This window comes from Leopardus geoffroyi, chromosome D4 (genome assembly GCF_018350155.1).
Source record: "Leopardus geoffroyi isolate Oge1 chromosome D4, O.geoffroyi_Oge1_pat1.0, whole genome shotgun sequence".
Taxonomy (NCBI): Eukaryota; Metazoa; Chordata; class Mammalia; order Carnivora; family Felidae; genus Leopardus; species Leopardus geoffroyi.
The window spans coordinates 25202220-25215725 of record NC_059342.1 but is presented as its reverse complement, the minus strand read 5'-3'; the positions used below and the strand labels follow the sequence as shown (position 1 = coordinate 25215725).

General features: G+C 39.4%; 1 protein-coding gene across 9 annotated transcripts; it reads left to right on the top strand.

Annotated features, from left to right (window-relative positions):
- Window positions 1-12: 12 nt before the first annotated feature.
- On the top strand, window positions 13-12618 carry HNRNPK (heterogeneous nuclear ribonucleoprotein K). 9 transcript variants are annotated; one of them, XM_045469208.1, is made up of 17 exons: window positions 14-152; window positions 2143-2219; window positions 2327-2411; window positions 3101-3198; window positions 3886-3942; window positions 5392-5435; window positions 6315-6387; window positions 6907-6978; window positions 7478-7591; window positions 7991-8119; window positions 8735-9042; window positions 9161-9215; window positions 9528-9611; window positions 9876-9891; window positions 9969-10051; window positions 10456-10625; window positions 11401-12618. In XM_045469208.1, the coding sequence occupies exons 3-17, from the start codon at window positions 2354-2356 to the stop codon at window positions 11429-11431; spliced, it is 1392 nt and encodes a 463-aa protein (XP_045325164.1). In that variant the 5' UTR covers window positions 14-152; window positions 2143-2219; window positions 2327-2353; the 3' UTR covers window positions 11432-12618. The 9 variants fall into 9 exon arrangements, with proteins under 9 accessions (XP_045325160.1, XP_045325164.1, XP_045325157.1 ...); XM_045469201.1 differs by having other exon boundaries at window positions 11341-12618; XM_045469202.1 differs by lacking the exon at window positions 14-152 and adding an exon at window positions 398-510 and having other exon boundaries at window positions 11341-12618.
- Window positions 12619-13506: the final 888 nt, after the last annotated feature.

The window sequence follows — 13506 nt, the reverse complement described above, 5'->3', positions numbered from 1 at the left end:
CCCCCCTCCCTCTCCTCTGCCTCTAGTGAGTGCGCGAACGAGAAAGGAGGAGGGCGCTCCAGGCGAAAGCACTGCAGACGCCATTACTCCCTGTTTCTCTGCTGCTGCAACCTCGACGTCTTGCCTACGTCCCGCTTTTTTGCGGCCTATAGGTAATTGGGGTTTTCGGCGCTAGGGTATTATAGATTCAGGCAGGGGTTTGGCCTCCCTAAAGATTGCGTTGACTTCTCCCAAGCCCGGCTTTTCTCGGGCCCTTAGCGGCCTCACAACCTGAAGGGAGGCGCCGGCGCGAGGCGTGGCGTCGCCTCCTTCGGCGCCTTGATTGACGCGGCCTTGAGCCAATCGCTTTGCCCTCGCGCCACCGCTGAAGCCCGGGCAACCAATTGGGCTCGGCGGCGGGGTAGGAGAGCGCGGGGAGGCGGGGGAAGGCGGCGGGGGCCTGCGCTCGTTCTCTGTCTAGCTGTGACCGGCTGAGGCGGCTCGGCGGCACAGGGACGGCGGCCTCGCGCGGTGAGGAACGGGGCAGGGCGAACGGTGCGTGGGGGCGAGGATCGGAGACCAAGTTTGCCGCTTGAGGGAGGCGTTTGGGGGCTGCTTGGTGGTTGGCCGCTTCTCAGAAGGGAACGTTGCCCGCTTTCCCCTCCCCCCACCTCCGCCATTTCCCTGAGCGTGTATCCGCAGTCCGCGTCGTGGTGCTAGAGGCTGCGGGGGGGAATTGCGAGGCAACTGCCTGTAGGATGATCTGTAGTTTTGCAAGCTTGAAATCAGGCATCTTGTGTAGGAAGAGGCGGCCGGCGGGCGGGACCCGAGGGCGGTGGAGAATGCCGCCGCTCTCTTTGTGTGGGCCCCCCGCACTTCGGCCCTCCCGGCCCCAGGCTTGGAGCTGGAGTGGGGGAGATGGAACGGTCGAGGCTGCCTCCGTTGCTTTGTCTCTCCCGCGGTGGGGGGAGGGTGCGGGGGATGAGATCTCGGGACCGCGTGGTGGGTGGGGGAGGGGGTCCGCGCTCGGCTCCGCCTAGTAGCACGTAGTCGCCATTACGCGGGCCGCCATTTCCTGTCGGGTCCGGGTGAGGAGCGGCGCGGCGCTTCTGGTCTCGCCTTCGGCTTATTCAACTCCTGTTACTCGGCCGTTGCGGATCCCCGGTATCGTGCGGGGCGGCGGGGGGGGAGCATGTTTGCGTTCGGCTAGTCGCGCCCGTAATTAGTGGTTTTCACGGTCTGAGGAATGGTGACTAAAAGACTTGAACGATGAACCGCGGCAACGTTTTTATCTAAATTTTCCAGCATACTCCAACGCTTAGCTGAAGGATGGGCCGTAAGGATAGCGTTTCAGTTAGTCGTTAAAAGAGAAGCTTGTCGACAAATGTTATGAAAGAATGAAAGGCATAAAACGTATCCTCGAGTTTTAGCTTTAGGCTGTCTGGCAGAAGCCACTTGACTATTTCTTTTCTGCTAGTCCTGTGAGGGCTGGTGAAAGGCGACTTGCGGTCCTATCACGCTGACATTAAAGAAATAATTGTTACGATGCAGAGAGTTTTAACCTAACTTCAGTTATTTCTATGGGGCCAGTATTAGCGTTCTGGGGTTCCATTAGCTGTATTTGAGTAATAGAGCAGTGCTAGCGGTTTGGGTCTGCTCCCTATAAGGTTTTTTTTTTTTTTAAGATTTAATTTTCCGGTACTTTGACCTGATTGTTGGATATAGCTTGAATTTGCCTTCGCTTGTAAACTTTAGAGAGTTCAGAGAATGGCCTTTCAAGTCAGCAATGGGAAGAGACCCACGAGCAATTTAAAATTCCAGTATAATCAATTTTGTGTACCTATAAATTTATACCTTTGGGGACAAAATTGAGACTCTGAGCTTATTACAGGTCTTTGTCGTTTCTGTATTTATTGTATAAAACCATTAGTTGCCGTGGTGGGACTCAGTCCAATGGCTAAAAATTCGTGGTTTCCCTTTTGCAAAAAAATCAGAGTCCTTTGGTTACTTTTTTTTCCTAAGGCTTACACTCACTTGAGAGTGTAAGACCCTAAAACAAGTTTTAGAAAGAGCTCTTTAGTTTATTTGTATTCAGATCACTGTTCATTAGTATTTAGTAATGAGCAACCAAAAAGCAAAACTGATTTATGTTGGTTTTTATAGGCTACTGCAGCACTAGGGTGTCAGTTGGTCCCGCCCAGAACACTTCAGTTCTGCTCTGCAAGGATATATAATACCTGGTACGTTCTAGAAGCAGAGTCATTTCTTTGCCTTTTCTTTTATATAGCGAGACACAAAGCTTACTTTCCAATAAACCAAATGTACTAGCCTCTTTATTTTTCAACAGATTGGTGTGTCCATTTAATTCAAGAAAATGGAAACTGAACAGCCAGAGGAAACCTTCCCCAACACTGAAACCAATGGTGAATTTGGTGAGAACACATTTTCAGCAATTTTTGTGTTTTCTATTCTGTTTCATTATTTAGAACGGTTTAGTGTGACATCCCTGTCAGTTTTCTTCTACTTAGGAACTATATGCAACTGTCTTTTGTGTTGTTGACGGTAAACTTAAGATAAAGACAACAAAAAATATTTTTCTTTGCGTTTTACAACTTTTAATCCCTTGAATTATTTTGTCCCTTTCATTGTTTTGTGTTTAGAAAGAGTTTTTTGGAAGGGAACGTGCTTTGATTCCCTTAATTAAAAGTTAGAATCTGGGGCGCCTGGGTGGCGCAGTCGGTTAAGCGTCCGACTTCAGCCGGGTCACGATCTCGCGGTCCGTGAGTTCGAGCCCCATGTTGGGCTCTGGGCTGATGGCTTGGAGCCTGGAGCCTGTTTCCGATTCTGTGTCTCCCTCTCTCTCTGCCCCTCCCCCGTTCATGCTCTGTCTCCCTCTGTCCCAAAGATGGATAAACGTTGAAAAAAAAATTTAAAAAAAAAAAAAAAAAAAAAAAATTAGAATCTGAGCGGCTTTGGCCTTTTCAGTTAGCAACAAATCTCCAAACAGAATGGAGTTGCTTTCTCTGTCCTGTGGGTTAAAACTAAATTGTAATTGGATTAAAGGGGCTTTTTCTTGTTGTTTACTGGTGCTTTCTTTGACATCTGAACTGTTAATTTCTAGGTAAACGCCCTGCAGAAGATATGGAAGAGGAGCAAGCTTTTAAAAGATCTAGAAACACTGATGAGATGGTTGAACTACGCATTCTGCTTCAGAGCAAGGTATAAATTTTACTCTTGAAAATCTTAAAGTAGTTCTTACTAAAGTAGAAATTAAAATAAGTTCTGGTTTGGCCCTCTGGGAAGCATCCTGAGCCTTACAGATTAAGGAATGTAAAAGATGTGTGTGGCTCTTTTTAAACAGATTGGTAAACTGTGTTATTTGGATGACAATTAAAATGAAAGCCCTTAATACAGTGACGCTATGAGTAAAAGTAGGAGAAAGGGTATAGGTGATGATTAAAGCATTAATGGATTAAAGATTATACCTTGATTGCATTGTGGGGAAAATATCCTAGCTGGCAGTTGACTTGATGGGCATTATCACATCACAGTGTGAAGGTACCTAGTGTGTTTAAATTACCTTTTTCGGAATGATACCATAAAGTTAATCAGTACATAATTTTCACGCTCTGTATTTTTGGCATGCTTAATATTGCAAAGCTGTCTTGGTGTTTTCATCCCCAAAACTCAATAGACTCTCGATTTTTTTTTTTTTTTTTTTAACTTCATGATTTTGATTTTGATACCCAGATAGATTTTCAGCTCTATAACCAAAAAGGGGAGGTTAGAGTTTTGTTAGGGTTTTTGTTTTTTTGAGGGGTGGAAGGGTTTGGTTGCAGTTTAAAAGCATAGGAAGACCTGTTGATATAAGGGAAAGTAAATTTTTTGTGTTTATATCTTCTCCAGAATGCTGGGGCAGTGATTGGAAAAGGAGGCAAGAATATTAAGGCTCTCCGTACAGACGTAAGTATTAAAGAGTTTAAACTACACAAGCAGCTTCAATTTATGTGTTTGTAGGAATTTAAAGATTTGCATCATAGAAATCATTCAATAGTCTAGATACAAGCCATTTGTAATAATTGAATACATAGTTGATTTCAAGGTTTGCCATTCCTGATTTAACAAAGCACAGATTGAGTTTGGGGAGGGGGGATCTGTATTAAACCTCTTCCCTTTCTGATAACTTTACACCAAATTATTCACTTCAAGATAACATTTTAATTAGAAATAACGACAGTGTAAAAACCCTTAATTGCACTAGTTACCGTGTGTGAATCAATTACAGTATTACAAAAACCATTGCAGGTGGCTGATTAAACTCCAAAATTTTTATTTTTTAATCGTCCATCTGTTTAACAGCTTGCACATGGAGCACAAAGAGATTAATGTTGAGGTTGCATGATTTAAATATGGGTAAAGAATAGACGCCTAATCTTATAATTGGGAAACCATTTGTCAATGCCAATGATTTGTTTGAGTCTTCATATTTTATAGTGGGTTGACTCTTGTGATTAGACACATTAAATGTTGGTATCACCAGAAGCGAGCATATTTATAGGACTTGGCTACACCAAAATTCCTAAATTTTTTTCTCATAGTGTACACACTCTTAATGTTTCTTTGCTAAAGTTGAGGCAAATAATAACTTTGTGTTGAATACTTATTTGATAGTATTTCATTTCTCTCTTGGTCGCAGATCTTTGTATGTTCCTCCTGTAAACTGAACTTGAAAATTTGTTTTAAATTTTACAAACTTGCCTGCTAGGATCTAGGAATGCGTTTTAAACCTCCAGGAAACCAAACTGGTCTTTTAAGAGATAGGGTTTTGGTGGTGTGGGAATTTTTGTTTTGTCTTTTACAAACCTCTCTCCTCTTAATCCAGATGTTCTATATAATTATCTGGGTTATCAATTTCCCCATTTCCTCAAGAATTTTAGTAAACTGAGTCATGACAGGTTTTGTGTCTACCCTCATGAGCCAGCCTGCTACTGAAACATCGTTTGTTAAAAAGAAAAAAAAATAGCTAGTACCATCATTTAAGGTCCTTAAATGTTAAGCCACAGTCAGATTTAGAGAAGTCCATTATTGTGTTAGTCTTCAGAACAACTTAAGCTTGTTTCATTAATTGAGAGTATGAGTATAGTTTGTATTAAATTAAAATTTATTGCTTTTCCCCCTTTTCCCTCTCCTTGTTTTTTTGGCCATATATCTCCGTTGCCCATGTACTGGATCGACTTACCCCTGCGTTGCCCACCATGACGTTGGCCCATCCGCCCCTGAACGCCCATGTGAAAACCCTGGTTGGCTATGCCCAAAAATGTGCTCGTTGCCAAACGGGTACCATACTTGACAACTTCTGATTGAATGCCCATGCCCAATGCCAACATCCACGAACGCCAATGACCAATGCAGTACAATGCCAGTGTTTCAGTCCCAGACAGCAGTGGCCCCGAGCGGTATGTCCCAACAGTTTATGCCTCACTGCCTGATTAGAAAGAGAGAAATGTATTTTATTACCTGCCTTTTATATAATTAAATAGTATCCCCTTTAGACGGTGTATTGTTTTTCAAGTTTCTGTCTTATTTTCCCCATTAAGTCTTTTTGTCACTGAACTTTTACCGTGAGTTGCCCACCCAAACGATCCACTAATTTTATTTCGATGGAAGGAGCACAGCTTCAAGTGTTGCATATTTGCTGCATTGTAAATCAAATTGTTACCAAAATAGTCTCTCGCTCTGTCTTTGTGGCCCACCTTGCTTCCCAACATTGCCTGTTCATAATTTTTTCTGATGAAATGCTAACTCTGGTTCACTTTCCTTCACTTCTCATTTGTGTTGTCTTTGTTTTGTCTCGCATTTGTATTTGTTTTCTTGCAGAGCCCATTAGTGATCTAATTTCTAACTGGTATCCATAACCTTACTCCAGATATAATGTTCACCACTTGCATATTCCCCCACTTTTGCCTAAGAGAAGGTGTGCCAGTTTTACCAATGTAACAGCGAGGGTATCCTTAATTAACTTAGTGGTGGCGGGGAACATAAATATTCAACTCTGCTTCAGTTCTGGTCAATTTATTGCCCACTTAATCTGAGCCCTTCCAAGAGCCCATTCTCTCTGTCTCTCTGCAAGTCTCCTAATATTGTTATCATGTCTGTATTGGGCATAAAACAAAATGCATGTGAAAAACCTATAAATAGGCTACTTTAAATGGGGAGATTAAATAATTGTATGTTACTTCTCTGTGAAAGTTTGTATGACTACTGATGATGAACACAAAACTCATTTTTTCTTTTCCACCTTTTTTGTACTATCTGGTATTTGTGATGTTTGACAGCATATTGAGTATCAGTGCTGATATTGAAACAATTGGAGAAATTCTGAAGAAAATCATCCCTACCTTGGAAGAGGTAGGCTCTCTTTTTTTTAATGTATTTGGCAATTGAGGGGGGAATATTTAAAATGTTTTATTGGGGCTTAATAGGGGAGGTGGAGAGACAGTGGCTGTGACAGTTTGTAGCAGCGACATATAAACTGCTACATAATGTGCATGGTTACTACTCCATGTGTGTGTTTTAAAATGTAATCTGGAAAAAAAAAATGTAGTTTGGCCACTCCAGAGTAAATACGAACTACCTGTGGTCTTGCATATGGGTGTAGCATATATTTTATGGGCTCTAGTCCTAGAAGAGGTGTTTTTTAAGGTAGAATATTGATTGTGGGGACTGTGTTGGAAAGGACTGTGTTAGATTTTTTTAATTTTATATATTCATGTATTTATTGGATATATAGAAAAAAAGTTACTCTTTGATTCTTAAGAATTTAATGGTATAGATATGAAATATGTTGTAGTAGCTTTACCAATATATGCGACAATAGCCTGATCACACTAGACACTTAACCTATTACTCTTATTTTTCTACTTTCAGGGCCTGCAGTTGCCATCACCCACTGCAACCAGCCAGCTCCCGCTCGAATCTGATGCTGTGGAATGCTTAAATGTATGTCATAGTGCCATTGAACCCCACTGAAGTATGGAGCCTGGCCCATAGGATCAATTTTATTTTTAACATAGTGTACTTATCCCGTCTCTATAGAAAAAGGCTTAAAAACAAGAGAAATGAATGGTCTTACAACTCACTGTTGACCCTGCTCCATGCTGCAGTGGGAATTAACTACATTTGCAAAGTGCTTTGCAGTCATTTTTATTATGGTGTTATTTGAATGTTAATAATAATTTTGTGGTAACAGCGACATGCTAAATGGCTGCAGTGTGGGTATGGTGTTGCAGGACCTGAAAATAAAATAGTTTTTTAAGGTGGTGCAGAATGTCCTTTTTGGGCCTGGCTATTGAGGATAATAAGCACATAACTGGTAAAGTTATTGAAATATAAATTCAGGTTGCTCACTGCAACAGTATATTGTCATGCTTATAGCAGATAAGTGTGTATTGGGGATTCTTTGATTTGGGACTAAAATCTTATAACTCTCCCTCTGCAGTACCAACACTATAAAGGAAGCGACTTTGACTGCGAGTTGAGACTGTTGATTCATCAGAGTCTGGCAGGAGGCATTATTGGGGTCAAAGGTGCTAAAATCAAAGAACTTCGAGAGGTAAAGGCACTGTTTGTTTTCTTCTCCTACTGTATACTAGAGAATAGTTGTTCATACACAGTTGGATCAGTGGACTTCTCTCCTTCCCCCACTTGACCTCCCTCCCTAAGATTCCTTATCACTTCTTTGTTCATGTAGTTTGGTTTTAAAATACAACGGCCTGGACATGCTTGGGCGAGTTTTTTGCCAAAATTTTTATACACTGGCAAGGTCCTAGAGCTATTTAACAGGGTTTTTATATGGTCAGGTGGGGGGGGGGGGGTACTGAATATGAATGTAAATTTCTCTGAACCTAGGATTTTTTTTTTTTTTTTTTTTTTTTTTTTTTTTTTTGGTGTATTTCATGTATTTTTAAATGTCTTCTAATTAATGCTTCCCTTTACTATATACTTATTACAGAACACACAGACAACAATCAAGCTTTTCCAGGAATGCTGTCCTCATTCCACTGACAGAGTCGTTCTTATTGGAGGAAAACCTGATAGGGTTGTAGAGTGCATCAAGATCATCCTTGATCTTATTTCGGAGGTACTTCATTTACATTCAATTCTGTGCAACAAATTTTTATTCTAAAGTAGTGTCACAATGTTTAGACAAATGGCTTTTGTCTTATGCCTTTACCCGTTGGGGTTTTCTTGTTTTTTGGATATTTTAATTTAAAAGTTTTTTGAGATGGTGGTTATTTGATTACTGGTGAGAATTTTAATAATTTTTGATCCTTCAAGTACTTTTTATAGTACTAGTACTACGTTGCATAGCTTCCCAACTGACGTCCTTCAGCATGAGTTAGAGGCTTACCCAGGATACTGATCCCTTCAGCCCTTGAGATGGTTTTTTTTTTTCCTTTAAAGACCCCATTGTGAAATGTGTCGGTGGGGTTTTGTGTTCTCTTCCTTGAGATCTGAGGGTAAAAGGCTGCTGCTTCTTCCCCCACAAGCCAGTAAAATTTTCAGACTCACCAAAAATACTGCTTTTTTAAAAAATACTTTCTTTCCTCCTATTAACCTTTTGCCTGATTGCTTCTGTCCCAAGTACCTCCCAGGAGAGATAAGGGACTTGAAATGTTTGGCTTGTTAACATTTAGTATGAAACCAGTCTCTTTTCCTTGTTCTTTTCTCTAACGTTGCTACATTTTTGTTTTAGTCTCCCATCAAAGGACGTGCACAGCCTTACGATCCCAATTTTTACGATGAAACCTACGATTATGGTGGTTTTACAATGATGTTTGATGACCGCCGTGGACGTCCTGTGGGATTTCCCATGCGGGGGAGAGGCGGTTTTGATAGAATGCCTCCTGGTCGGGGTGGGCGTCCTATGCCTCCATCTAGAAGAGATTATGACGACATGAGCCCTCGTCGAGGACCTCCTCCACCGCCTCCTGGACGAGGTGGCCGGGGTGGTAGCAGAGCTCGGAATCTTCCTCTTCCTCCTCCACCACCACCTAGAGGAGGGTAAGTTTATTACATCCACACAGTTAACTTACAGCCGGCTACATTTGATGGGTAGATAGATTTTTGTTGTGTGTGACATGTAAACAAACTGAGATTACAACACGTACTGTGCTTGCAGAGATCTAATGGCCTATGACAGAAGAGGAAGACCTGGAGACCGCTATGACGGCATGGTAAGAACTCTTCATTTATCATCAATGTATATGTGAGGGCCTGTAAAGGGTTTTAAAGTCAAGTAGTTGACAGTTTGTTGAAGATGATTGTTAATTGAAAAGGTTGCTTTACCAGTGGACTTGGTAGATAACTAGTTAAATCATTGTCAGTTGTTTGTTGAAATATTAAGACTTTTTTGAGCCATTTTTGTTTCCCCACAATGTATGATTGGTGCTAATAAATATTAGAGTGAAGTGAAATAGAAATGAACCTTATAAAATGGCTGAAATATATAGTCCAGGTTATGTTAACAAGTTCTATCTCTGACACAGGTTGGTTTCAGTGCTGATGAAACTTGGGACTCTGCAATAGATACATGGAGCCCATCAGAATGGCAAATGGCATATGAACCACAGGTTGAGTATCATGGGTGTTTGCATTCATGTCAATAATAACTTAAAATGTTTACCTCCTTGCCAGTAAGTGTTTTTCCCTCCTGTAATGTGTTTGTTTTTGTGCTATGTACCTGAAGTGTTTTCTTCCCCAAGGATTGTCTTCTAAAACCTAGGGAGAATATGGGAGGACTCTAGTTTCCTAAACTAAGATTTTAGGAATGTTAAAATACCTGAAGGGTAGTTTTGAAGGCAAAGTAATTTTTTATTTTTTCTTTCCATTTTTAGGGTGGCTCCGGATATGGTAAGTTTTTTCCTTTGTGAAATCAAAACATTATTTCATGCTTTCTAAATGAACTTAATGCTCATTATTTAAATCAGATTATTCCTATGCAGGGGGTCGTGGCTCATATGGTGATCTTGGTGGACCTATTATTACTACACAAGTAACTATTCCCAAAGATGTGAGTATTCTTTGAATTCTTACATTCTTGTAATGTTAACAAGGAACATTTAATGAGTCTTTTTCTTTAGTTTCCTGACTTTTAATAAAAGGTCTTAATAAAAATACTGTATTTTAGGATTAAAATTGTGTTTTACAGACTTTAGTGAGGTATCTTTCTCCGGCTTGAGTCTTGCACTGTTTTTAAAAGCTGAGGGTTTTGAAGCCCTTGATTTGTTTATTAAAGGAAGTGTTGATGTGTGCTGTGTAAATAACATTATAATTCAAACCTTGATTGGTTAGAGGGCCTTAAGTAATCTTAGAATAAACTGTGCAAAGTTAGTACTCTTGATATTCATTGAAAATACAGGTAATATGGTTACTTTGAAAGTATATCATAAACACTTGTTTTTAAAATCTTTTCAGTTGGCTGGATCTATTATTGGCAAAGGTGGTCAGCGGATTAAACAAATCCGTCATGAGTCAGGAGCTTCGATCAAAATTGATGAACCTTTAGAAGGGTCTGAAGATCGGATCATTACCATTACAGGAACACAGGACCAGATACAGAATGCACAGTATTTGCTGCAGAACAGGTCAGTTTGAGTTTAGCTTTGTGCTAACCTATACATACTAAAACTTTAAAAAGCCTTCTTCTCAATTGATTTTTCTTTTAGAAGCCATGGTGTCTCAACCTTTTGGGGACCTAACTTCTAAACATTCTAATAGCTTTGCTTTAATTTTCTTCTGCTTTCTTACTAAAAACGAAGACATTCAATACTAATCTTGCTGGAAGAAGCCTTAACCAAGCAAACTTCTCATTTCTCTGGTGAAAACTGCTGCCAAAACCACTTGTTATAAATTATACAGAGCCTGTAGAAAATGTAGAAGATTCAATGGATGTTGGTCTAGTTCTGTGTGGAAGACTAGTGATTTTGTTGTTTTTAGATAACTAAATCGACAACAAATCACAGTCTGCCATATGGCACAGGCCATGCCTCTACAGGACAAATGATTGGTGCTGTAAAACGCAGCATTTCACACCTTACTGGCATTTCTTTGTCTTCTCTACCAAATATTAACAACTTTTAATTTCATTTTCCTAATTCTGCTCTACTAATGTCTGATTTACTATTAATCATTTTTCTTGAATTTTACATTGCTCTAATTTTGTAATTGCTAATGTTTTAATTCTTCTAATTGTAATGGACATGTTTATCATTTTAATTTAGCATTGAAATTGTCTTAATGTTGATTAAGATGTTACGAACAAAAATTCTAATTCGTACTTTTTTTTCTTTTCTTTTATAGTGTGAAGCAGTATGCAGATGTTGAAGGATTCTAATGCAAGATATTTTTTCTTTTTTATAGTGTGAAGCAGTATTCTGGAAAGTTTTTCTAAGACTAGTGAAGAACTGAAGGAGTCCTGCATCTTTTTTTTTTTATCTGCTTCTGTTTAAAAAGCCAACATTCCTCTGCTTCATAGGTGTTCTGCATTTGAGGTGTAGTGAAATCTTTGCTGTTCACCAGATGTAATGTTTTAGTTCCTTACAAACAGGGTGGGGGGGGGAAGGGCGTGCAAAAACTAACATTGAAATTTTGAAACAGCAGCAGAGTGAGTGAATTTTAATTTTTGTTCATTGTTGGTGGTTTAAAGGAAAAATATTCCCCCCATGTAATTATTGTGAACACTTTGCTTTGTGGTCACTGTAACATTTTGGGGGGTGGGACAGGGAGGAAAAGTAACAATAATAGTCCATATGTCCCTGGCATCTATTCAGAGCAGTGTGCAGAATGTAATGCTCTTTTGTAAGAAACGTTTTATGATTTTTAAAATAAATTTAGTGAACCTATTTTTGGTGGTCATTTTTTTTAAGACAGTCATTTTTCAAATGGCTGGATTCCCAAACCCACCCCAAACTAAACACTAAGTTTGATTTTCAGCTCCTCTGTTGGATATAAATAAATGCATCTCTTCTTGGACTTAGGCTTAATATCTTGGCAAATTCCATTCTGGTGATTTCTTGATGATTTGAAAGTCCATTGCTTGGAAAGAAATTTTGTCATACACATTCATGCTTATAATAAGCTGGGGATTTTTTGTTTGTTTTTGCAAATGCTTGCCCCTACTCTGCAACAGTTTTCTATGTTAGTAATTGTGAAGGAGAACCGAGGTGGGGAGCAATACTACAAATTCAGTAATGGTTTAAATATATGCCAGAAGCCTAATGGCAACAAGTTTTATTAATCAGAATAATACTTGGTTATGGAAGTGACTGATGCTAAATAAATTCTTATTATTTTTTATTAGGTAATTTCTCACCTATAGACAAACTGTCAGCCTGCTAGTGTCTATTAGTTAAACTTTGTAAAATATATATATATTCTTGTTTTTCCATTGTATGCAAACTGAAGGAAAAAGATGTACCATTTCTCTGTTGTATGTTGGATTATGTAGGAAATGTTTGTGAACAATTCAAAAAAAAAAAACGATGAAAAAAGTTCCTGTGGATGTTTTGTGTAGTATCTTGGCATTTGTATTGATAGTTAAAAGTTCACTTCCAAATAAATAAAACTCCCATAATGCTAGATTTGATGTGTGCCCAATTTGAACAAGGGTTGATTGACTACCTGTAAAATTTGTTCAAACGTTCCTCTTGTAAGGAAATACAGTAATCTTAAATTATATTTTTTTTGTGTGAAGTGTGTTTCTAGCATTTATAAATGAAGTCTGGCAGGGGTGGTAAATATAAAATCCCAGTGATTAAGCTCTTAATTTGTTAAAAGGGGGAGTCTAGCATAATGAGAGCTGAGTCATGATTATCCAGTTGTACAGATCTTCCTATTCTCAACACTGCCTACAAGAAATTTTGGATTTCTTAGGTTTTTATCTTTAAAATAGCTGCAGTTTGATGATTGAAAATGCTGACAGATAATGTAACAATTGCCTTGCTATGTATGGTTCCTGGCTCATAAATTTCTAAAAATTTCTATTAACCTCCGACTGTCTAGAAAGCATGAGAACAGTTCAAGCCTACAAAGAACAATCAAGGATGCAATTCTGCTTTTATAGGTTTAGGAAAAAAGACTTGGACATATAGATGAAGTAGGGGGGTTTTCTGGAGTATACATTAAGCAGTACGTGCATGCAAGCATCATTTAAAGGCAGAATTTCATTCCTTTTTTAGTTTGGAGAGGAATTGAGTGTTCCCTTGATAACTGAAATAAGTGTCAAAACATCATTTAAAACTACTGAATGCTACATGTGTAGTTTCCCAAAAGGAGAAATTAGGCTGTATTGCCACATGGGTGTTACTTAAGCATCCCCCTTGGGTATTTTAAGTATGGGTGATTGATGCAGAGTTGTTTAGGGTAGTACAGCCTTCTGTTGAAATGAGCCCTTCCCCTACAGAAAAATTAACAGGTGCTACTTAGTCAAATTGTTAGTCTTACTGGAGGAGGACATCCCTGGAGAAC

Excerpts from the sequence above, each read along its gene's own strand:
- HNRNPK (XM_045469204.1), top strand. The coding sequence starts at position 2,354 with ATGGAAACTGAACAGCCAGAGGAAACCTTCCCCAACACTGAAACCAAT. Across the intron at positions 5,436-6,314 it reads GACAGCAGTGGCCCCGAGCG|CATATTGAGTATCAGTGCTG; the intron begins GTATGTCCCAAC and ends GATGTTTGACAG. Across the intron at positions 8,120-8,734 it reads TCCTTGATCTTATTTCGGAG|TCTCCCATCAAAGGACGTGC; the intron begins GTACTTCATTTA and ends TTTTTGTTTTAG.